Source organism: Rhinatrema bivittatum, chromosome 2, assembly GCF_901001135.1.
Source record: "Rhinatrema bivittatum chromosome 2, aRhiBiv1.1, whole genome shotgun sequence".
In the NCBI taxonomy this organism is placed as follows: Eukaryota; Metazoa; Chordata; class Amphibia; order Gymnophiona; family Rhinatrematidae; genus Rhinatrema; species Rhinatrema bivittatum.
In genome coordinates this window covers 655,985,857-656,011,758 of record NC_042616.1, presented here as the reverse complement: position 1 = coordinate 656,011,758, position 25,902 = coordinate 655,985,857, and the positions used below count along the sequence as shown (strand labels likewise).

General features: G+C 43.6%; 1 protein-coding gene across 3 annotated transcripts in view; it reads left to right on the top strand.

Annotated features, from left to right (window-relative positions):
* Positions 1 to 25,902, top strand: part of PDE7A (phosphodiesterase 7A) — a 302,593-nt gene that overhangs the window by 263,268 nt on the left and 13,423 nt on the right. For all 3 annotated transcript variants that reach the window (XR_003854831.1, XM_029591390.1, XM_029591391.1), the window contains one exon: positions 21,961 to 22,057. Coding sequence is in view for 2 of the 3 variants with exons in the window: in XM_029591390.1 (XP_029447250.1) it covers positions 21,961 to 22,057 (97 nt within the window). In the remaining variant the exon portion in view is untranslated. The remainder of the gene's footprint in view (positions 1 to 21,960; positions 22,058 to 25,902) is intronic.

The window sequence follows — 25,902 nt, the reverse complement described above, 5'->3', positions numbered from 1 at the left end:
CACCCCATTTCCTTGATTTCTTGCACATTTACATCTCTCTCCCACTTGCTCCTTACCAGTCTTTTTTTCTCTACCCTCCTTGTCTCATCTCCCAGCCTCTCTCCCCATCCCTCCTGCTTCTCTCTCATCCTGAGCTCTTCTCCTTTTTTTTTCCCTCCAGTTTTTCTCCCTTCTTGGCATAGCACAGCATAGGAGCAGTGAAGCAGGCCCTAGGGTTAGTAAGAGAGCAAAGTGTTCCCTATCCTTATAGTGAACCATCTACTTCACACCTGTGCTTGTCATATCTAACCGAACAAGGATTCTTCCTTTAAAAGCTCATGTGAACCTCAAAGCCACATAAGCCCTTTTAGGAAAATGAGGAGGATCATCATATGATGAACCAGCTATAATTTTTTAGTAAATGTTCAGAATTATAATCCTCTGCCCATATTTGTTAAAATGTGGTTTGAATCTGTTTTGTTTTGGTTTTTTTTTTAAATCCACTTTTTTTTTTTTTGTTTTGTTTTATTTTAAATACATTTTTTCTCAAGGAAAGAAAATCACATTTGGCTTAGTTATTCCTCAGCCCAACATGGAGCCATGTTTCAAGCAAATCTGCATCAAGGGCACTCAGATTCTTTCAGAACCTTAGTGGCAGATTCTCTTTGCATGATAGTGGCTGAATGTGTCCATTTTGCGCCTTAAATCTTTGAAAGAAGCTGGAGTCTACCGGTGCAGATTCATTCAAAATACCATTCTGTGTGGGGTTGAAGATTATGTATATACTGAAAATCAGATGTTTGTCTCGTTCCAGGACTAGATTTGCCTAGTCTTGAAGTGTATGTAGGTTGTTTTATGTTTGTACTCCCTCTTATCAATCCTTAATGATCATTCTAATTGACTTACAATAAAACAAAAAAATACAATTCATATCATAAAGACATTACAAATACTGCAAACTAGTGGGGTCATGTGATGCTCTGAACCTGCAGCAGCTAGCTGGGTGAGCTGCCACCCAATTCCTATCATCATATCCTTCTAAAATATTGGTGAGCATTGATTTAAAGGAAAAATTAGCTCCAAAGCCTCAATCGCAAAACTGTGGGTGGACAATGGAATTAAGAAAATGAATTTATTTGAGAAAAACAGCGACTGGATAAGGATATCAGTAATATGGAAAATAAATCATTCCCTGGAGAAGAAGAGAGTGCTGCCTCCACAGATTTTTACATCTTCGGGAGATGTTTTCAAAATATATTTCAACACCTTTTCTGAGAATTTGGCACAAAATAAACATGTAAAATTTACCATTGTAGTGGAAACAGTGGCTAATTTAGTGGCATCGGTTCATGAACATGAAGAAAAATTGGAGATCATGGACCTTCGAGTATATGACTTAGAAACTGCATAGATGGGGCACAGGCAAAAGATAGATTATACTAGTAAAAAGTGTCAAATTCCTGGAGGAAAATAATGAAAATCTTGAAAACAAAAGTCACTGTAACAATGTTAGGATTGTTGGTTTGCCGGAATCCTCTGAGGGCCATGACATAGCAGTTTTTATGTCAAAATGGCTGCCGGAACTAGTAGGCCTGGCAGCTAAGCCAAGTAAAGGTAGATAGAGCTCACAGAAATTCAGCCCCTCCACCAAGCCTGAATGGTAGACCTGGAACTTCAGTTGTTCATCTGTACAACTTTTCAGACAAGTAGAAGATTTTGGATTTGGCTAGAAAGAAAAGAAAATTCTTTATAAAGTCACCAAGTGTTCTTATTTCCTGATTTTTCTCAGCAGCTGTACAGAAAACCTGATACAGCTTTAACAAGGTAAAGCGCTAACTACGAGATCACAGTTTCTCATACGCCCTGTAGTACCCGGCTTAGCTCCGAATAATAGATGATGGGAAGCCACAGGTGTTCTGGTCTCCAAAGGAAATCTTAACCTTTCTTAAAACTGGTGGCTCACACATTCATCACAACAAAAAATGAACTATATAATACTGACTTCTAATAAAAATGGGATCGGGTGATGAATATTTCCTCCTTTTCCTCATGATTGGTATTTTGAGGAAACTCATGGCCTTCCCCCCCCCCCCCCCCCCCCTTCCAGGCATTCTCAGTGATTCATGAGGTTTGTTTGTTTTTTTTACTTTGACTTTTAATTTAGGTTGGTTTCTGAATTTCTCGCAGTCTAAGCAATTTAAGAAGCGTCTGGCTAGACTTTTTCATACTGAAGCTCCTGTCTTCGGCATTAATGTTTTTTTCCCTACAGTGGTACTGTATTTGAATTTAATTTCACCATTATTCAGAAGCAATTGCCAGTGAATCACTGATGAATTGGGATCCTTCCAGGTACTTGTAACCTGAATTGGCCACTGTTGGAAACATGACACTGGACTTGATGGACCTTTGGTCTGACCCAGTATGGCAAGTCTCATGTTTTTATGAATTAATCTTCTGGAAGAATACTTCTTCCCAATATTGCCATTGTTCATTCTCCTGGCTGATATTAATTGTCAAGCCAAACACTTCAGTATGACGTTTGCGGTACCTGAAACCTCACTTGGACTATACTTTGCCTTTTTATATTTTTGTTAGTTTGGGACATAATTGCAGTGGATCTGAGCGAGTTTTTGGTTTTCACTCAGAGTTGCCTTGGCATAGGATTAAAACATTACTTTAATAGAAAAAATGGTTAAAAATCCAAATAAGACACAATGATAAATTACTTAGCTGGAAGATAAGACATAGTGAGATCTCTGGTGACAAGGGGTGGGTGGTGCAGTGCCAACTTCATGTTATTGTCTGGAATTTATTTACGGATCTTTTTTATCCAGACACATGTCTCTCTCTTACTTAAAAATAGTATCCCTTAGCTTTCAGGGTGTCTAATCCTATTAAAAGAAGTCAGCTGCTAACAATACTTGAAGCAAGGAACTCATTTAGCCTTTCTTCAAGAAACAACTACAAACTGGTAAGAGGGTGGATTAGTATGTTGATTGCCTCTTCTTATACCACTAATAGCAGAGGTACATGTGTCTTAATAAAAACTTGCTATTGTCTAAAAATGTAATAAAAATAAAGTTTAAACAATAAATATATATCTAAGAGCAACTTAGTTTCCACATAAATAGCAGACATCTGAAAATTATATGTATCAGGAAAAGACACAAAAAACAGAATTATATCCAGAAGCTGTAAAAAGACCACAGAAAATAATTTAGCCATTTACTTACATAAAATTAGTTTAGTGGAAGGAACAGCACTATTATCAGGAGGAACCAACCTATTGGCGAGAAAGTTATCAAGCTGGGTTACATCATAGAAAATATATCTATTATCTTAGAATTTAAGCATGCACTTACAAGGAAATTTCAGTTGAAATACTTCCCCTATATCCAAAACTGACTTCTCTCAAGAAATAATTTACAAAGATACTGAGTGTCTCTTACTACATTTGGTAAAATGGATATTTCCCCCCATAAAAAATACATTCTTTAAGGTGAAGAAAAATTTTTAAATCAACTGTTTATTAGATTGCTTAAGAAATTCTACTAATAGAGTTGCGATATCCTTAGTAAGAAGATCTGAATTTTCCAAGAAACCAGTAACATCAAAAGGATCTTCTCTAATCTTGTTATCTCTTTCACCAGAAATAATAAATGGTAAATAATGAACTTTAACTATTGAAGGGATAGCATCTTTGGAAAAACCCATGAGGAATCTCTTGAACATCTCCAAGGGAGAAATCATAGAACATTTTGGAAATTTAGGGTTGGATTTACTAATACCGCCGGGCTTTTTGAATCCCGTGGTAATGGGGGGCGGGGGGCGAAGCGGTGGGCGATCCTGCACCCTGAATTTGGTATCCCACGCGATAAGGGCCTTTTCACGTGCGAAACGTCCCTTATTGCGTGCGATCTGCATAGAAAATGACCTCCTTAATATCCTCAAGTTGCATCTTTTGGCAAAATTACCCAAATGTTCCAGCTGTAGTTTTATCTCATTACTACAGCAATATGTTCAATCACTGTAGAGGTCTTAATATCTAGAGAGACCAATTTTTCAGCGAGTTCTTTAATTTTCTGCAAGTGCTTATTTAATTGAGCAGACATGTTTCCAGAGGCACACAGCATGGAGTCAATTCTAGATAAGGTAGTCTCTAACCTGGTAATGGCAGACCAAAAATGTCCAGCATTATCATGGCTGGTTTAACAAGATGACTGAAAGGAATAGAAGAACCCAACACCTCAGATTGGGATGCCCCCACTCAGGGCTGGTGGAGACAGGGCAATATTCCCACTTCCACTGTCCTGCAAACCTATCTGAGTCAGGCTCCGTGCCCTTGGAGAAGGTGGTCCATTGGGACTAAGTGAGATCATAGTTTCTTGTTGAACAGAGCATATAGCTCCTAGATCTGTAGAGCCCAGTGTTTGGCTAGTAAATTGGAAAGACATTAATGTTGATTGGGATGAGAGGGAGGCCGAGGATGGTCCAGACAGGTAGGGCCTAACCCTACCCTTCCTTTTCTTACCCATCGAGAGAATCTTCTGAACAAATAATGATAGAAATCAAACTGTAATTCCACGCCAAGGGGCACATCCCCATAGGTGCATGGCTTTGATATGCTGCTGCATGCTGCGTTAAATAGGCACCTGTTGGTGACGTCAGGAGGGAATCTCAGCAGAGCTGCCCACAATGGAAGGAAGCAGCAACAAAGTACACACAAGTTGGTAACATGCAGGGAAGGCCCTTCAACATGCTCTCCCATGTCTGTTGCTGCACACCGCATTAAGTAGGCGCCTACTGGTGACGTCAGGAGGGAATCTGTCGCTGCTTCCTTCCATCATGGACAGCTGTGCTGAGGATGCACAAGTTGGTAACGTGCAGGGAGGCCCTCCCAATACTCTTCTCCCCTCCATTGTCTATTTTAAGAACCTACTAAGACCCAGAGGGAAGATACATCATAATAGATGAGGAGATATTTGGTATAAAGTTATTGCTGGCCAATATATATGGCCCCAATCTCCTTTCTTTTTGAAAGATTCAAATCCTTTCCTGCATATAATATAATTTTAGGAGGGGGCTGGAATCTTTATTTAAACTCAGTATCGGATAGATCGCATTCTGCTGCTGCCCTTCTTTCAATCCCAGTAACTTTGCAAAATATCATACAATTCTATAATCTTAAGGATATTTGGAGGGAATGGTTTCCTTTAGTCCCGATTATACTTTCTATTACCCTAGGTATGGAACATACAGTAGGATTGTTTTTGGGGTTTTTTTTTCCTTTGTATTTTAAATATTCTTAACAATGTCTGTGATTGACAGTCTAGCATTTTATTTATCAGATCACTATCTTATTTCTTCCAATTACGGCACCATTATGAGAATCCCTGTCCCCAATAGTGACTCTATTGGGGACAGGGGTTCTCATAATGGTGCCTTAATTTATCTTACCTGAAAGATAGTGACCTCAAATTTCATTAAAAGAACTATTCAGGATTTTCAGATTCATCCTCCTCCTACAGATTATGATCCTAGATTATGCTGGAAAACTTTGAAAGCAGTTTTATGGGGTGAAATTCTTTTTCACCTGTCACAAGAAAAAATGTTTTTATCCAAACAAAAAGACCTATTTGCTGAGATAGCAAGACTTGAATCAAAACATTTAAAAACAATTTCTCACTGAAAACAATTAGCCAGGAATGAATTAGCTAAATTACAATCTCAGCAAATCAAAACAACCATCAGATTCATAAAACAAAAATATTATGAACAGGGAAATGAACCAGGTACTTTGCTGGCCTGTTTGATCAACACTAAAAGTCCCTCTTACATTATTAGTGCTATTAAAGAATCTTTAGCGGGACATTTACATTCTACGAGGCAAATAGTAAATGAATTTAAACTATATTTTGAATGGCAATACAAGGACTCCACTAAAGTCACAGTTGAGATTTTATAATTTTTACATCCCATTTGCCTTTCCAAAATTTCTGAGGATGTTCGTGATAAACTAGTAAAGCAGAGTTACATACCTGTAACAGGTGTTCTCTTAGGACATCAGGATGTTAGTCCTCACATATGGGTGACATTGGATGGAACCCGGCACAAGAAACTTTGACTGGCACACTGAGCATGCCCAACATGTCACTATCCACACGTCCACGTGGGGTCCCTCTTCAGCATAGAATTACGAAAAAGTAAAATAAACATGCCTACCACCTCACAGAGTTGGGTTTCATGAGGACTAACTTCTGCTTTCCTACGAGAACACCTGTTACAGGTAAGCAACTCTGCTTTCTTCTAGGACAAGCAGCATCGTAGTCCTCACACTTGGGTGAAATCCCTAGCTACAGGCTGTCCCCGAAGATAAACCAACAGACACCTAACCATATGCCAACGGGCACAACAGTCGTGCTGTTGATAACAGATACAGCCTGAACCCGAAAAAAGTGCCATAGGTAGGAAGAGTTGGATTTTACTGCTGAAAGAGATTCCAGAGGACAGACTGGCCGAAGCTGCTATCATGTCAGCCATCCCTGTCCAAACAGTAATGGGCGGCGAAAGTGTGGAGAGAACTCCACATCACAGCCTTGCAGATCTCTGCCATGGGGACCGCTCTCAAGTGGGCTACCAAAGCTGTCATGGCTCTCACAGAGTGAGCCTTGACATGGCCCCCAAGCTGCAGTCTTGCTCGCCCATAGCAGAAGGAAATGCAATCTGCTAGGTAGTTAGACAGGGTCTGTTTGGCAACTGTAACTCCTAATATATTCTTGTCAAAAGAGATGAAGCGTTGCATGGATTGCCTATGGCCTGCTGTCCAGTCCAGGTAGAAGGCCAAAGCTCTCTTGCAATCCAAGCTGTGAAGAGCCCATTTGCCGTGGTGCGAATGAGGCTTGGGAAAAAATGTTGGTAGGATGATGGAGTGGTTAAGATGGAAGTCCTTCACCAACTTAGGCAGGAATTTAGGGTGTGTACGTAGAACCACCCTATCATGAAAGAACTTTGTGTATGGTGTGTACATCATAAAAGCCTGTAGCTCACTGACCCTTTGCGCCGAAGTGACCGCAACCAAAAACAGGACCTTTCAGGTCACAAGAGTGCAGTGGCTCGAAATTATACTTCATGAGCCAAGCCAACATCACATTGGGTCCCAGAATACAGCAGGAGGCCACAGGGGAGGCTTCGACTGTAGCAGACCCCACAGAAAATGCCCTACTGAGGGTTGCATAGAGATGGGTGAACTATCCACACCAATGGCACTCAGGTGTACCCTGATGGAGTTGGCTTACAAGCCAGCATCCGAAAGGTGCAGTAGGTAATCAAGCAGGTTCGATGTAGAGCAGGAGAACTGATCTAAGCCATGACGCTCATACCACATGGAAAACCTCCCCCATTTCAGGCCGTTAGACTTCCTAATGGAAGGCTTCCTGGAAGCCACTAGGACCCGGGACACATTGTCCGACAGGTCAAGGGGCTGCAGAATTACCCTCTCAACATACAGGCCGTCTGAGACAATGCCCTGAGGTTGGGATGGCGCAGCCTGCCCTGATCTGTTGTGATGAGGTTGGGGTAAGTCCCCAGACTGATCAGTTCCCGGACAGATAGATCCCACAGGATCAGCCAATGAGGATCATGGTCCTCCTGACCTGCTGGAGCTTCAGGAGAGTCTTCTTCACCGGAGGAAGTGGAAGATATGCATACTGAAGGCTCTTGCCCCAATGGTGGGCAAAAGCTTCTGAGGCTGGCTTTCCATCCCCCTTGTACAGGGAGCAGAATTGCCTCATCTCGCTGTTGCAGGAGGAGGTGAAGGGATCCACATCTGGGGTTCCCTACAGATGGAAAACTCTCTCTGCCACTTCCTGATCCTGGGACCACTCATGGGGTTGGAAGGCTCAACTCAACCGGTCCGCCACCACATTCTCTGTCCTGGCAAGATACATGGCTTGAGGCAGCATGCCTTGGGACTGAGCCTTTGACCAAATCTGAACTGACTCCTGGCATAGGAGGAACAACCTCGTACTTCCCTGCTTGTTGATGTACACATCACCACTTAGTTGTTGGTCTGGATCAGAACCGCTTTGTTGGATAGGCGATCGCTTAATGTCTAAAGCATGTAATGGATCACCCAAAGCTCCAGGAAATTGATCTGGCACTGAGCTTCCTGAGCAGACCACAGACCATGCGTGCAGAGCCCCTCCACATGGGTGCCCCAGCCTGGGGGATGACGCATCCATGGTAAGCACAACTTGGATAGGGGGGGACTAAAAAGGAATCCCCTGCTACAAATTGGCCAGGCTCTCCCTCCAAAACAAGGAGGTCTGGAGAGGTGGAGTAATGTGGATGCTTACGTGGAGGTCCTTGGAGGCCTGCTACCATTGGGACCACAAGGTCCATTGAGCTCTGCACATATGTAGGTGAGCCAGGGGCGTAACATGGACAGTTGCAGCTATATGACCCAGAAGTTGGAGCATGTGACGGGCCGAGACCTGCTGGCTCCAGTGAACCATTCCTGCAAAGAAGGCCAGTGTGAGTGCCGGATCACAAGGAAGATAAGCTCTGGACTGAGCAATGTCTAGCCGGGTGCCGATAAGGCTTACTGAGGTGATGGGTAAGATGGGACTTTGAGTAATTGATGACAAACCCCAGGGACTCCAACACCCAAATGGTTAAATGCAGGGACCAAAGCGCTCCCTCCTGGGTAGCGCTTTTGACCAGTCAGTCATCCAAGTAGGTAAACATCTACACACACCCCCCCCCCCCCCCCATCAAAGATGTGCACCCACCACTGCCAGACACTTGGTGAAGATGTATGGGGCCGAGGCGCAACACCCTGTACTGGAAATGCCTGTCCTCCATGCCAAACCAAAGATACTTCCTTTGTCCGGGGAGATCTGGATGTGGGCATATGTGTCTTTCAGATTGAGGGAGCAAAGCCCTTCCCCTCTTTGCAGGAGGGGAATCAGGGTGCCCAGAGAGACCATTTTCAATTTTTCTCTTAGAAACTTCTTCAAAGCTCTCAGGGCCAAAATAGGGCGGAACGGGTTCAACTGCTCTGGCCGTTAAAAGGACGGAGAGCTCTGTCTAGTATTTCCTGATGCAAAAACAGACCCCCAAGAGGGGCACGGGGGAGAGTCTGAGGGGACACTCATAAAGTTTAACAGATACCCTCGACGAATGATGGACAGAACCCACTGGTCAGAGATGACACTGGGCCAGCGGTCCACGAAGAACCGCAGCCAGCCTCCGACCAGAGGGCCGACGTCAAGGGTACGGCCGATTGGCTTATGCTCCCTCACAGCCAGTCAAAACCCTGCAGTGGGGCTCGGCTGGGATGCCGGTGAGACCTGAGGGCCTGCTGCTGTCTGGAGCGGCCCCAAGAGCCCTCATGCTGAGAGAGGGCATGAGAGGCAGGAAGATAATACTTCCTCTGGTGATAAAAGGACCTCCTTTGGCCCTGTCGTGAGGATTTCCTTGCAGAGGATGGCGGGTCAGATGTACTGGCATAGATGCTGAAGGGTTTCTCTTGGTGATCTTTCAATTGAGCCACAGCATCCCTCACCTTGTCGCCAAAGAGTTTCTCGCCAGTACACAGCAAGTTTGTGAGCTTCTCCTGGATCTCCAGCTGGAGATCATTGGCTCGAAGCCATGCCATCCTGCGGGCACCAATGCCCGCTGCCACCACCCTAGCTACTGTTTCAAACACATTATAGATGGAGCACACCTCGTGTTTGCCACATTCCAGGCCCTGCTGGATGACTGCCAAAAAAGCATCCTGCTGTTGCTGGGGCAGGCGCTTGGACAGTTCCTGGACTGATTCCAGAGGTTCCTTGCAGAGGTTCCTCTGGAATCAGTCATGTACAGCTGGTAGGAAGCAATATGGGTGATCAATATAGTAGGAAGCAATATGGGTGATCAACATGGTGCCTTGAAACAACTTCTTACCTAGTGCATCTAGCGTCCCGTGCTCCTGACCCAGAGGGGCGGATGTGTGCCTCCAGGTCATCGGAGGCACGGAGATGGGATGTTCCCAAATCCTAAGGAGTATCCCTTTGAAGATCTCATGGACGAGATCTTCGTGGCATCGACAAACTGGATATACTCCAGCATCTTATGCCTGGTATCCTCTTCCGTCTGAAATGGAATGGTTTCTGCCATGGCCCAGAAAAATCCCGCAAAGGTCAGGTCCTTAGGTGGGGATTGGCGTCTCTCCTCCAGAGGAGACTGGTCCAAGGGAAGATCCACCGAGTCATCAGATGAAGACTCTGAGGTATCATCCCCTCCCCACAGGTCATACAGGGTATCTTCTTCACTAAGATTGCCCAGAGACACCAGAGGAGGGGACCCTTCCCCGGTCCCCTGGGCTTGGGCACCGAGGGCATCAAGGTCCCTGAAGGAACTGGCACCGGACCAGGCAACTCCAGCCCAGGGGACCAAGGGCCTCAATGACGGCACGGGCAGTGAAAGCCCTTCCTCCTCTGAGGAACCCAGGACAGGGATAGCACCGGGAAAAGGAGGCAACGGTGGCTGCAGGGGCATCAAAGGCCACCCCAGGCAGCGGCTGCATGGGGAGAATACCAATAAGGACATCAAGGAGCTCCAGCAGTGATACCCACATCGAGGGTGCAGGCTCTGGCATTAGTGACGGCACCGGTGGGGCTGCCAACGTCATGCCCTACAGAGCTCTGACAACTACCAGTTGCACCCTGCACTCCAGCTCCTCCTGGAATGCTGTTGAAGACAGGACGGACAGAGGAGGGAAAGGTGTACCCGGGCTTCCCTCGGAGCCCTGAGGGAGATTGGTACCTGGCACCAGAATTGGTGGGGAACACCTAGGTTTGATGGAGAGCGGTACCTCCTCACCACAGGGTCGCTTCGGGGGCATCACAGCAGAAGCCGGTGCCGACCTGAGTCCAGCATAGTGTGAAGACTGTGACTGGTGGCGATGCTTCCTCGTCGCAAAAACAACACCCCCGAACATCGTGTGATGCTCCCAGGCAGAGGATACGCACGACGTGTGGATCTATGAGGGACATAGTCCAAGGGCACTGGGGACACTGACCGAAAACCTGACGCTGCCATAGAAAAATGAGGTGAGCGGTTAATGACCAGCAGACCCCGAAGGAAAACAAGCTGGGAATCGATCACACAGAATGAAGAAACTTACCATGCCACCTCATTAACTAAACCGGGTGAAGGAAGAGGGACCCAGCACAGGAAAACCGTCACAGAAGCTGGCGGGAGAAGCTTACCTGAAAAAAAAATAGAGCATGAGCTCCACCACCGCAAGATGACAGCTCCGTGTAAAAGAAGAGACTGAAGAGGGACCTTGTGTGGACATGTGGATAGTGGCATGCTGGGCATGCTCTGTGTGCCAGGCAAAGTTTCCTGTGCTGAGCTTCATCCGATGATGTCACCCATGTGTGAGGACTACCATCTTGCTTATCCTGGGAGAATTCCCTTAACAGAATTTGAAATTACACAAGCCATAAAATCAGCAGTGCCGAAAAGTTCAGATCCAGATGGACTTTTATAATCATTTCAGAGAAAATCTAGCTATAGTATTAACAGAGCTATTGAATCACATAGGTATTCCCTCTTTTCAATCTTGAAATCTGCTTGATGCACTTATTACTCTGATTCCTAAACCTGGGAATGACTCTTTAGCTTGCAGCTCCTAAAGACCGATTATGCTAATCAACGCCAGTATGAAGATATTGGTGAACCTTTTACAGCTTCTTCTGGAAAACATACTACAACAGACATCAATATTCAAAACTAAACATTTAAATGTCTAACTTGGAATGAGATGGCTAACTTGGTTAACTTATGAGTTAGATGGGTAACCTGTGTGTTATCTATCTAAATAGCTTTGAATATTGACCTCACTTACAGTTAAAAGGCCCAGACTAAATGGGATTTGTAAAGGGAAGAAACTTAGACTGATACAGTACAGTGCGCTCCGACGGAACGCAGTTAACCTGCCCTTGGATGCGCGTTTTCCCTTACCCCTTATTCAGTAAGGAGAGGAAAACACGCGTCCAACCCGCGGCACCTAATAGCGCCCTCACCATGCAAATGCATGTTGATGGCCCTATTAGGTATGCCCGCGCGATACAGTAAGTAAAATGTGCAGCCAAGCCGCATATTTTACTTTAAGAAATTAGCGCCTACCCAAAGGTAGGCGCTAGTTTCTGCCGGCACCGGGAAAGTGCACAGAAAAGCAGTAAAAACTACTTTTCTGTGCACCCTCTGACTTAATATCATGGTGATATTAAGTCTGAGGTCCCGAAGAGTAAAAAAAAAAAAAGTTTAAAAAAAAAAAAAAATTTTAAATGGGCCGGCGGCTGTCAGGCCAAAAACCAGACGCTCGATTTTGCCAGCGTCCGGTTTCCGAGCCTGTGGCTGTCGGCGGGCTCGAGAACCGATGCCAGCAAAATTGAGTGCGGCTATCAAACCCGTTGACAGCCACCGCTCCGGGCTAAAAGGAGGCACTAGGGACGCGCTAGTGTCCCTAGCGCCTCCTTTTGCCTGTTTCTACCGCACCACCTAATTTAAATACTGAATCGTGCGCACCGGCAAGTGGGCGTTCGTCCGCTCTCCCGCGGACTTTACTGAATCGGCCTGTATGTGAATAGTACTAGGAGACTGCTGCACATTGTCCACCTAGCTAAATGAAATAATCTGGGACCATTGTGTTAGATGCTGACAAGACCTTCAGTAAGATCTCATGGCAATATCCCTCTGCAATTTCTACATTGGTTGCAGGATCTATGTGGCAATCTTTGAGCACAAATAATGGCAAATAGCAAAGGGGGCAGAAAGAGCCCTATTTGTAGAGGAACTTGGCAAGGGTGTCCCCTTTCCCTTACTTTGTTTAACTTAGCTTTAGATCCATTAGCACAAATAAGAGAATTTTTGAACATTGGAGGCTTTAAAATACAATCTGTAGTCCTTGTTTGCAGATGACATCCTGCTATATCTTACCCAGATGGACACCTCCATTCCCTATCTTCTGTCTCTGTTAGGAAACTATGGTATCCTATCATGATATAAGGTAAACGTATTCAAAATCTTTATTATACATAAGACCTCCAGGAAATCAGGGGTGTTACACTTGTAATTTTACAATTGTAGATTTGGAGAGAAAATATCTGGGACTCTTAATACCCCCACAATTTAAAAAAATTATATAAACAGAACTATCCCACGGTTGTTAAGAAAATTCAACAAGATTTGGCTAGATGAATGAATTTCCCTCTGTCGCTATTGAGATGTCTACTAAGTGAAAATGGTACTTCTACTTCTCCTTTTATACCTTTTTCAACATTTGCCTTGTCATTTCCCTCAGAAAACATTCAAAGACCTCAATGGAGCACTCTTCATTTTTATGGCAGAGAAAAACTCCCCGAATAAAATTATCCACATTACAATTTCCTAAGGGGTGTGGGTGGTTCCATATTCCTGATCTATATTTGTATTACCTTGCAGCTAGATTACTTGGAATAAAGGGTTGTTTTGACAACACTAACCAGCCAAGTTGGGTCTCTTTAGAACGATCACAATTAGGGGAAACTGAGATGACCTCTTTCCTCACAATGCCTCAAACAACCCCCATATACACCAGATTAGGCAGAAGCAGTCCCATACTCTCAAAATTTGTTAGACTTTAATATTGGTAATCCTTCACTTATATCATCCCTAAAGGGGACTCTGTCATTGTCAAATGTTACAATGTCCATAGATATAGATTGGTATGAAAAGGGACTATGTTTTCTGGATCAGATTTGGAAGGGAAATAAGTTTAAAACTTTCCATGACCTCCAGTTAGAAATTGGTATATCTGATTATACCCATTATTTTCTTACAATTACAAAGAGATAATTTGAGATGTCAAGGAAATATGAACGTGCTGAGACCCCGTAAAGGTTTGGAATATCTTTTAATGCAGTCTTAAGGTCAAACAAAGATGATCTCTCGTGTATATGTAACTATAATATGCAGTTGATAGTCCTGAAACCTGAGTCTCCTTCATGAAACAATGGAATACAGATTTATCCTTAACCCTAGATAAGGATAACTGGAGAAAAATCTGTAAAGATAAATGTATTTATTTATTTATTTAACATTTTTCTATACCGACCTTCATGGTTAAAATACCATATCAGGACGGTTTACATCGAACAGGGGTAAAATAACTAGATAAAGGAAAAAACAAAGTTACATTAAAACGAGGACTGTGAACTTGGAAGCTTAGGAAGCTAGAAGAAAAATATAAAGTTAAGTTAAAGGGAGAGAAACAAATTCCGGACTAGAGGTAGTCCAGACTAGAGATAGTTAATCTATATCTAGATAATTTATCTAGATGCAATAAAGTAAGGGAATTGATATTTTGACTACTACACTGTTATTTTTTTACCAGGTTTAATACATCGAGCCCCTTATGTTGGCGAGGATGTGGTATATCAGCTTCTTATTTTCATATATGGTGAGACTGTACAATAGTTCATGAATTCTGGGGACAAGTATGGGATATGATTCAAGCTGTTGTATTAATATACAGCTTATAACCTCAAATTTATTGGACAGATGGGGAGATGTAGTCCTCTAAACATCATTCAAACACTTGTTACATATCACTTTCACACCGCTGGCAATCTACCCTACTGAAACATAGAAATGATGGAAGAAAAGGACCAAGGATCCATCCAGTCTGCCCAGCAAGCTTCCCATGGTAGTATCTACCGTGCCATGCAGGTTACCCCCATCAGTCCGTGCCGCTTGACGTGCTTTGCTTATGGACTTGGCCAAAGAAGTAGTCCTGTGTCTCTTTCCTTACAGTCTGTGCATCAGTACCCCAGACAGTGTAAAAAAAAAAAAAAAAGTCATGGTTTCTTTTGGTTTTCTCTGAATCCAGATTCCTCTTTCCCTCCCCCCTCTTTTGAAGCAGAGAGCGATGTTGCAGTTGCATCAAAAGCAATGCACAATTAAACTCTGGAATTTGTTGCCAGAGGATGTGGTTAGTGCAGTTAGTGTAGCTGGGTTTAAAAAAGGTTTGGATAAGTTTTTTGGAGGAGAAGGACAACTTGCTATTAGTCAAGTTGACTTAGAAAATAGCCACTGCTATTACTGGCATCAGTAGCGTAGGATAGACTTAGTTTTTGGGTACTTGCCAGGTACTTATAGCCTGGCTTGGCTACTGTTGGAAACAGGTTGCTTGGGCTTAATGGACCATTAGTCTGACCCCAGTATGACAATTTCTTATGTTCTTAAGGGTAGTAGCTGCTGCTCTGTGTAGGTTACCTTCATGCTTATCAGTTCCCCAGACCATAAAAGTCGGGGCCCTCATTGATTGCTGTCCGAATCCAATTCCCATTTTCCCCTGCCGTTGAAGCAGAGAGCAGTGTTGAAGTTGCATCAAAAGTATTGAGGCTTATTGATTAAGGGTAGTAACTGCCACACCAGCAAGTTACCTCCAAGCATGCTTTTATTGTTTTCTTTAGGACTTGGCCGTAGAAGCAATCCTGTGCTTTTTCCCTTATGTCTGCATATCAGCATCCCAGCCCATGGAAGTCGGGACTGTATCCAAAGTTTTGCTAAAATCCAAGAAGATCACATCGCGTGCTCTTCCTCGATTCAATTCTCTAGTACCCAATCAAAAAAAATCAGTCAGATTTGCCTAACAGGAGCTTCCCCTGGTGAATCCATGCTGCCTCGGGTCCAGCAACCCACCAGATTGTAGATAATTCATTATCCTTCAGTATCATCTCCATTAATTTTCCCCAACACCTATGTGAGGCTAACCAGCCTGTAGTTTCCAGCCTTCTCTCTGCTACCACTCTTGTGAAACCAGACCACCACTACTTTTCTCCAATCCCACGGCACCACTCCTTGTTTCCAGGATCTATTGAAAAGGACCTTCAGCGGATCCGACAGCTCATCTCTGAACTCCCCTGCTTAACCATTGGAAAATTGTAATAGCTTATATTGCCGTTACTGAAACAAAATGGAAAATTGACAATATCTTGGGGGCGGGGGGGGGGGGGGGCTTTTGGCAATAGAGACAGTTCTGTATTCAGTACATTGAAATATTGTGCTCTTTAATTGAATTTCTTTTTACTGAACCATTGGTCGACCCATTTACTCTGGTGAACCTTGATTGTTAACTGTTGCATTTAATATCCTTACTTGCTGATGTTCCTTGTAATCAGTGTCTTTAAATAAAAAGAGAGAGAAAAAATACTACAAACTACATTATAATAAGTTAATATCCTATCACACAGCTAGAATACATTATCTCTTCTCATTAGTGAAAAAGGCCAACAGTGAATACTAGGTCATACAGACATAATTGTACATACATTTACTAAAATTAATTCACCTATCACATTGGAATCAATTGTTTTATTTGCTTTAAATTTCTATAGTGTATGACCTGCACTTGCATGTTTCTGTACCATAATCTACAGGTTCACTCTTAAAATACAAAAAAAAAGTCTGAGAAAAGCTAATAGTACTTGATATATTAAATATTTATTGATAGTAGTCAGTTATTCACACAGTATTTTGCACAATAATATATATATTTTGAGACTTTTGAACATTTGAAAGGGTCAAGTACATATATAGAGGGTGATATCTCATGAGCAATTGTCTGAGGTTATAATCTTTCAAACAAATTTTGTATTTTAAGAGTTATCTTGCCTATATTTGTAAACTGTGTTGCTGAAACATGTAAATGCAGTTCATATATCAAGAAATGTGTAAAAAATTAAATCAGATTAAAAAAAGAAAATAAAAACTTGCTACCAGCATGATAGGTGAATTAGTTTATTTCTCTGTGGTTACACTGGGGAATAGATGGTGTGGTGGTGATTTATCAGCTTAGATGTACTAAAACATCCCTTCAAAACTTCTAAGGTGAGAGAAAATAACCAAATATTTCCTTGTTCAACCACCTGACCCCCCCCACCCCAAAAAAAAGATATCTAATATTCAACTCCATAACAAAAAGAGGCACTAACCCACGAGTTGCCAGGACAGTGACTGAAGAGTGACAACACATCTTGGAACGGAAAGGGGAGAAGGATGCAAAACTCCTCTCTTCCAGCACAGCCCAATAATGGATGTTTTCGGAAAAGAATCATTTGACACATTAATTCTTTCTACAGTTACCTTTCTACACTGCTCCATTCTAATCAGTCATCCTTATTGTTTTCTAGGCTAAGGAGATCTCTCATCTCTCTACCATAGTAGCCAGACCACCTGCAAATGATTGCATCTTACCCTTTTTATTTATAAGACATTTGGAGGTCCATAATACTATCCAGATGTCAAAGTTAGCCAGATAAACTTATCTGGCCAACTTTGGAGTTGGCTATTTTAGTTAAGCCAGCTAACGTTTAGGACAAATCTTTGGCCCAGCCAGATTTAGCTGGCTAAATTAACTCTGAATATCAGAATTAGCCAGATAACTTAGCTGGCAAACTGAACTCCTCACAGTTGCACCCCCAGAATGCCCTTAACTTATCCAGCTAAATTCTAACCGGGTAACTTATTAGCCAGCTAGAATTTAGCTGGTTAAGTGTCCAAATCTTCATTTGGACACTTAACCAGCTTAATCTTAATATATAAAAAACTTAAAAAATCCACAGGAGGAGGAGGACAGTTAATGATTATACACCACAAAAACAGTGGTGCGGAGACACCAACAAGTTTATATGAAACTTTCCTCCAACTCCACTATAATTTTAACATAAAATTCACATAAATACACATTTAATCCATACATATATTTCATAGAGCAGGTGTCAAAAAATTTTTTTTTCAAATATCAAAAACCTTTTTCCAAATTCAAAATTTATAAATACTGACAAAAGTATTTTATTCCAGCGATTGAGTAGTATCTCATGATTTGTTGATTATAGTTTATAATCGCTGAAGCAGTGGCGTATTGATTTTTTCTGGTTTGTCACAAATCTTCATTTAGCCAGCTAAATTCTTTTAAATATAGATCTCATGATCCACCTTTTTCCAAGATTGTCTCAAGGCAGATTACAGCAAATATAAATGAATAGCGTTATTTGATTAGATTACAGTTGGGATCAGAAATTAACTACAGTAACCTTGGGATTTAGCATTTGAGTATAACTTAATCTCTGTTGTGTATAATGAAAGTCCCTAGTAGTAAAATTGTAAGTTTGAGGGAGTCTGAAAAGCCATGGCTGTGTTTTTTCTGAACTTAAGATAACATGGCTCAAGGCATAGGATTACTGGTACTTTGTTCAAATTTTTGCTGCATAACAAATGAAAGAATCTGGCAGAGGTCAGAGGAAGAGAGAAAAGAAGAGCCATTTGGGAAGACCTGAGTTCCCTTGAGGAAGATATGTAAAGGGAAATAAGCTGGGAGAGGTACTCAAGGATCTGTTTATTCAAGCATTTGAAAACAAAGCAGAGTTTTCAATTTTAACCTGCCTTCCACTTGGAAACCAGCACAGTTGATGTAGAATAGTTTTGTTGTGATCATTTGCATTGGCATCTACTAAAATTCTAGTGGCAGTACTTTGTAGAAGATGGAAGCACTTTGCACTATATTTTGAGATAACACTGAATAAAGAATTTCAGTAGTTGGTTTGGCTGGTGATTAATGTATGAATTACAATAGCAAGATTTTGTTCATGAAGGAAATTAGAGATGGCAAATCTGATGCAGATACATAAAGGAGGACCTTACCAGCTTCCTGATGTGAGATTCCATTGTGAGGTTTTGGTTGATTTGAACCCCTAGTCTTTGAACGGACTCTTTAAGATAGTGCTAATAAGGAATGACCTTGGCAGTTAGGCCAGAGGAGTTCAGAATGTAAGGCATTTAATCGGAATGTGTGTTTAGTAAGTGCTGTAAGTCAGTTATTGAGATGGATTATGAATGAAGTTTGGTCAGATTCCATTTTGATACAAAGTTGGATGTCTTCTGCAAATGTGTGGCATTCCGATGGTTGAAAGACTGGATGAGGTTCCAGATTTGGATGCTTGTAGATGTTGGAACAGTATCAGAGAGGACTGAGGCACTCCACAGGTAAGGTCTCTGGGGTAGGGCGGTTTGTTGGTTCTGTGTTCTGCTGGAAAGGAATAATTCAGACTACTTTAAGGCAGTGCCTTTGATACCAATGTTCTATAAGTACTGAATCAGAAGTTGATTGAAGGCAGCCATGTTGGACTGCATGAAGGTGGATAGCCAACAGGACTGATTCTGTTTGTTGGCCTTTCATGAAGTCTGTCTGGTACTGGTATGGGACAGTGGTTCTCATCGTGAAGAGCACAGTATGTTGCCATACTCTACCTGGCCCATCAAGATACTGCATTTTCTGCTCCACCCTTTCTCCCCTTAGTCTCTGGGTTCTCTGGGATCAACGGAACCAAGCCAATTGAGGGAAGGAGGATGGAGCCTTGATGAGAAGATGCTAGGCACGGGAAAATGCTGCTCTGGGATGGGGAGGGAATGGGGAGATGAGATGGGGTCACTGGGAAAGAGAAGGAAGATGCTGGACTAGGATGGGAGAGAGAGAAGCTGGAGTGGAGCGGAGAGGGGAGATGCTGGGATGGGGAGAGTGTGATGGATGATGTGGTGGGGGGAGAGTGTGAGGGGGAGATGCTAGGCAGAAAGAAAAATCCTTGTCAGAGGCAAATGAAGTCAAGAGGAAAGAAAAGAAACAGTGGAGATGAGTCTTTAGAAAGGAGAAGATAAACAAGAAAGCTGACAGCACAAGACTGGGACCAACGTGACCCAAAAAATAAAATTGTCAAACAAAACAGAGAGAAAACAGCATTTTATTTTCTCTTCAGTGATTGGAAAGTCAGCTTTGGAAATGAGCTTCTCATATCTTTGTACTTTGCTCAGTACAGGAGAAAATACATTTTTGTTTGTGTTCTCCAGCATTACACTGCATGTCTAGCTTCATAGGGGATTCCATTTAATTTTTTTCGGCATTTTTTGTGGTCACTTATTCTGCATTTAGTGAGTTTTCTGTCTGTTTTGTATGTGTGACAGAAGAGAAGGCTTCTGCTAATTTGTGGTTTCTGTGTAGGGATCTATAGCAGACAGCTTGCTCTGTTTTCCCCATAGGAGTTGAATTGGTATTCTAGGCCTACTGTAATATTTGCACTGCTGCCTTTTCATAGGTAGGGCCATTGATGTGTGACTCCTGGGCGTTCTGTTTTGGTATGGCAGGATTACTATGTATGTGCTGAGTGATTTTTCCAGGGTTTTGTATTTCATAACATGCCTGACAGTGGAGGGAGTTTGTCTTGCTGTTACTGAGGTGATACCAGAATTAAAAAAAAAATTTTTCATGGGAAATTAAGGGGAAATGCCCTAGCTCTGCTCTGTATAGACTCCAGACTTCACTCCTGTATAGAAGAATTGGTTGAATGATGCTATCAAATTTTAATGGTAATTTTACTGAATGGTCATAAACGAATGAGGTTTCTTTGCACAGAAGACCCTCTGGACTTTCTTGTAGTGAATTTTATAGTCAAATAAGTGAAGATTAAAACTTTGTGAAAAATATAAAATAAAGCAACTAATTTCAATAACAGTATGTAAAAAAAAATAAGAATAACTTCCCTTATTTTTAACAATAAAAATAATTAGGCTTTTTCTTAATAAAGGTGCAGATTGAAGTGTGCAGTGTGTCTCACACATGAGCATTGCTCGTCAGGTGTGTCACGATGGAAAAAAGATTGAAAATAAGATATTGTATTTGTCTAGGAAGTCGAAGAGTTGGAGGTAAACTACTTTTCCAGCATCCTTTGACAAGATGGTTGACTGGGCGATGGTTGTCAATTGTTCTAGGATCAGTACCAGCTTTATTTAGGTTAGGGGTATGTAGCTAGACTAATTCTGCTCATACTAAGCAATCTGCCACCTACCCCGATTTACTTAATGAATGTGTATCAAATCCTGCCAGTCTGCGCCGATCCACCTTGCCACTTCTGCTTAGAGCCTTGATGTGGCTGTACTGCTTCTCTGTGCAAGTTGACTTCAGCATTTTACCATTCTGGATAGATGGGTATATGAATTTCAGTATCTAAACCAAGACCTCAAGCTCTTCCCCATCCCTTTTTCTTTACCTTTTTTCCTCCCCTTCCTTACAACCACCCTTTTTATTTGTCACAAGCAAGCTAGAATTCTGTCATGGTTTTGCTGCTGCCACTCATATCTGATGAGACGGTTCCCTACAAACAGTATGTCATCCTTTCAATGTCTTCCACCATGACAGAATCTGCTTTTTCCTTCATTGGAGGTCTGTAGATTACTCCAGTGTATATGGAAGCTGTCTTAGTTTATTTAATCCATGGCAACCCACATTAATTCAGCTTTTTCCTATTTCCGATGCACATAAGTGGCTTCTGTTATGATATTAGTTTATAGAGCTGTTCTTCCCCTTTTATTCCCAACTCGATCTGATGTTTGTATAAGTTGGTGCATTTTCCTATGCAAGACCTAATTTCCTTTGTGATTGCAACAATGTCTAACTCTCTGCTTCAGTCATAGTTACCTCAGAATGCACATCAGATTCTGATGCAAACCATAGTTTGAACGAATGTTGCTGCAAATGTTTGTGGCATGATGGCTCCTTCCTGTCCCATCTCCGAAATTCCAATCATAAATAGCTTTGGAAAGGGATTGGGCCAGGTTCTTACAGCTGGTAGTGCAAGAGTGATGGAAGTCCAGCCGGATCGATAAACAAAATAATAAATATACCTGTGCCAAGAGACTGCTTTCTGGAAACCATAAGAACATATCCTCTGAATTATTTTCCTATATAGTCCCAATTCCAAATATTTACAAGTGGCACTCTTGGAGAGATGAATTGTAATTGCAGCACTTTATAACCATATGTTAGAGATTATACTATTTTTCGTTTTTGGCCATTTGAAAATGTTTAAGCAAATGTTTTCTTCTGGTTTTATTTTTTAGATGGCTTTGAAGTGTGCAGATATTTGTAACCCATGCCGAACTTGGGAGTTAAGCAAACAGTGGAGTGAAAAAGTAACAGAGGAATTCTTTCATCAAGGCAAGTAGAGAAGGAAAATGAGTGGAATCCAATATAATCATGTCGCTGACTTCCAGGAGCTTTTCTGGCAGCATATTTGAGTGAGAAAATCTAGAGCTCTGATCACTCTGGATATGATTCTGACTACTTCTAAGGGTAAGCATTGGGTGCATGTGTTGGAAAGGATCAGATTGTTCAGAATGTAGCCAGATAAGATTTGAATTGGACACCAATAAAAGATGTCATCGTGTTTGGTGCACACTCCAGGGTAAGTTAAGTCGTCGGGCAGGTTTGAGTGATGGCAGGGGCATCGCATCCATAGTGCACAGTGGTGCACCCACCAACTTTAGACACCGTCAAAACCCCCGCCAGTCCCTGCCTCCTGTTTCCCTCTGTGCTCCCCCAAGTCCCTTCTTCCTCTGCCCCAACCGGCAGCTTTTAGTCGTTGCGCTGCAGCTCAAATACGGATGCCTCCTCTCAACTCCAGTCCCATGGTGAAAAAATCCCATTTGAACTGCAAGACTGTATCTACAGAGGCCCGCATGAAATTTGAGGGCTCAGGGAGAACAGGTAGTGGGGTGGAGAGCAGGGAAAGAGCGGGGATTCAGGGAGAGCAGAGACTTGTGTATTGTGGACAGGGTTAAGAACTGGAAATCTGACAGAGTTGGAACTTGTGGATGGCAGGGACCTGAGCCAGGACTTGGCAATTGGGTGGTTACAAATTGGGGGGTGGGGGGGGGGGGGAGTATGAGTGAAGGTGTGAGATGGGAAAAGAGAGAGGGGCTGAAGCGTGGAGGATTGGGAGGTGACTTGAATGATCTGGAGGACTGAAGTAAAGGTGAAAGGCAGTAGAAAAGGAGTGAGGGACTGGAGGAATGTGAGGAAAGGGGGATGGGTCTTTGAAGGGGGTGAGAGAGGATAGGAAAGGGGTTGGGGAGATGGTGAAAGAGGGGTAATAGGCAGTTGGTAGAGGGTAAGAGACAGAAAAATGGGCTGGAGATCAGGAAAGGAATGAATGACCGGGAAGGAGCAGGGGCTGGTGAAGGGGGGAGACAGCACAGGAAGGTAGGGTGTGTACAGAAAGTGGGGAATATGGAATGGGTGAAAGACATAGGGGAATAGAATGCTGGAAAAGGAGTGAGTCGGGGGAAATGGGAGGGCAAGAGGGGGTTTGAGTAGGAGATGGAAAACTGATAGGTAAGAGGTGAAAAGACGGAGTCTGAGATCTGGAAGGTTAGAGAGGGGTGAAATTTTATTATGAACGGTTAGAAAGGCAAAGAACACAGCAGTGGAGAAAAAGATGAAAAGGGAGGAACAAAGTCTGAGACAGATGTAGGGAAGGAAATGAAGATAAGAGGAAAAGTGGAATGGATAAAACTGGAGAGAGAGAGAGACCAGGACCAACTCAATTACAAAAATAAAATGCACAGACAAAGGTAGAAAATGTTTTATTTTTTAGAGAGTGGAATGTGTCAGGTTTAAGAATGTGTAAATTTCTTATCTTGCATTTGCTCACTTCAGGAGTAAATGCGTTTTCCTGTCAATAGCAGTGCTGAATTAGCCATGCTGTCTGGGGGACGTCCTCCAGCGGCCTCTAGGTGGAACTTCTCCCAGAGATTACAGAGCTTTGGCACGATTGTCATATTCCCCTCTGTCTGGTTTTATTTTTATTTATTTTTTTTTTATTTCCGCGCTACCAGTCGCACATGGAGATTTCTCTCTCTCCTTGCCGGGTCTGTGGTTGTATTTTGGCCAGGGCCCAGAGGCAGTGCGCTCAGAAAATCGCACTGAAGGGCCCCAGGGAGGAGTGAGAGGAATGGCGCTCCGACACTGGACCACAGGACCCAGCATCTTCTTTCCTGCAGATGCGCGATTTTCTGAGCGCACTGCCTCTGGGCCCTGGCCAAAATACAACCACAGACCCGGCAAGGAGAAGGAGAGAGAGAAATCTCCACGTGCGACAATAAAAATAAATAAATAAGTCGATTCACATGACCGGCGCATGGACGCCATTCTGAAACAAGCCTTTGAGGTGGCAGCCATGTCCCTACGAATTGCGACCTGCTGCACCGTGGTGATGCATTCCTGTTTATCACAGGCTAGGAACAACATCCCGGGAGAAGAGATGGAATCAGCTCTCTCGTTCCTCACTGACGCAGCCTCCGACCTAGTCCGTACGGCAGCCAAGGGAGTGTCATCCTCAGTGGCAGCCAGGAGACAGCTCTGGCTACGTAATTGGTCGGCCGACTCATCCTCCAAGACACGTCTCACGAGAATGCCCTTTGAGGGATCCCTCCTGTTCGGCAGCGACCTCGAGAAACTGGCCAATAAATGGGGCGCCTCTCCATTACCCCGTCTACCAGAAGACAGGTCAAGGAGGAGCCAGCGCCCTTTTCCTAGACCATCCAGAGGTAGAACCTCTCAGCGCTTCAATCCTTATCGGACTTGCTACCAAGCACCTCGTTCTCAGGCCAGGAACAGTCCTTTCGGACTAAGCACAACAAGAGGGGAACCGGCTCTGGTTCGGGTCCTGGCCGTACCCCACAATGACAATCAGCCGACCCATCCGGGGGTCATGGCCATAGGGGGCAGGCTAACCCTCTTCTACCGCAGGTGGGTCGAGATTAACTCGGACCAGTGGGTCCTCGCCATCATCAGAGAAGGGTATTACCTGGATTTTCTTCGGCTCCCGCCAGACAAGTTTGTGGAGTCTCCTTGTTCACCCCTCAAGAGGACGGCACTAGAAGTGAACTTGCGGAGGCTCCTGTCCCTAAAGGCCATAATCCCAGTGCCTGCAAGGGAGATAAATTCTGGGCATTATTCCATTTATTTCATAGTGCCCAAGAAGGAGGGCACTTTCAGGCCTGTCCTGGACCTCAAGTCAGTCAACCGACACCTACGGGTCCCCAGCTTTCGCATGGAAACTCTGCGGTCTGTCAAAAATTCAGTACAGCCAGGGGAGTTTCTCACATCCCTAGATCTGTCGGAAGCCTACTTGCATATCCCAGTCCATCGGGATCATCAGCGCTATTTATGCTTCAAGGTCCTGGACCAACACTTCCAGTTCCAAGCTTTACCCTTCGGGTTAGCCACCGCGCCGCGGACCTTTACCAAGGTCATAGTAGTAGTGGCAGCGTCCCTCAGGAAGGAGGGAATCCTCGTCCATCCCTACCTGGAGATTGGCTGATCCGGGCGAAGTCACCGGAGGAGAGCCACCAGGCAACCAACAGAGTGATATCTCTTCTGGAAAGCCTAGGATGGGTAGTAAACTTGAACAAGAGTTCCCTACAGCCTTCTCAATCGCTGGAATACCTAGGAGTCCGATTCGACACCCAGGAAGACAAGGTCAGCCTGACCTCCAAGAGGAGATCAAAGCTCCGGAATCGTCTGCTGGCCCTGCTGAGCGCCACCCGACCCACAGCTTGGGATTACCTACAGGTCCTCGGCCTTATGGTATCCACTCTGCAGGTGATACCATGGGCGCGGGCTCATATGAGACCATTACAACGCGCCCTCCTATCTCGGTGGAGCCCACGATCACAGCACTACACCGTACACCTACCTCTACCAGCCAGAGTGTGGAATCAGCTACGGTGGTGGTTGCAGCCCGGCCACATGAGCCGGGGGTCAAGAATGTCCTCCCCAACCTGGAACCTGCTCACGACAGATGCCAGCCTGAACGGATGGGGAGCACACTGCGAAGAACTCACCGCCCAAGGGCGGTGGAACAGAGAAGAGTCGGGGTGGAACATCAACCGACTAGAGGCATGGGCAGTCAGGCTAGCATGCCTGCGATTTGCCCACAGACTTCGAAACAGAGCGGTCAGAGTGATGTCGGACAACGCCACCACAGTGGCATACATCAA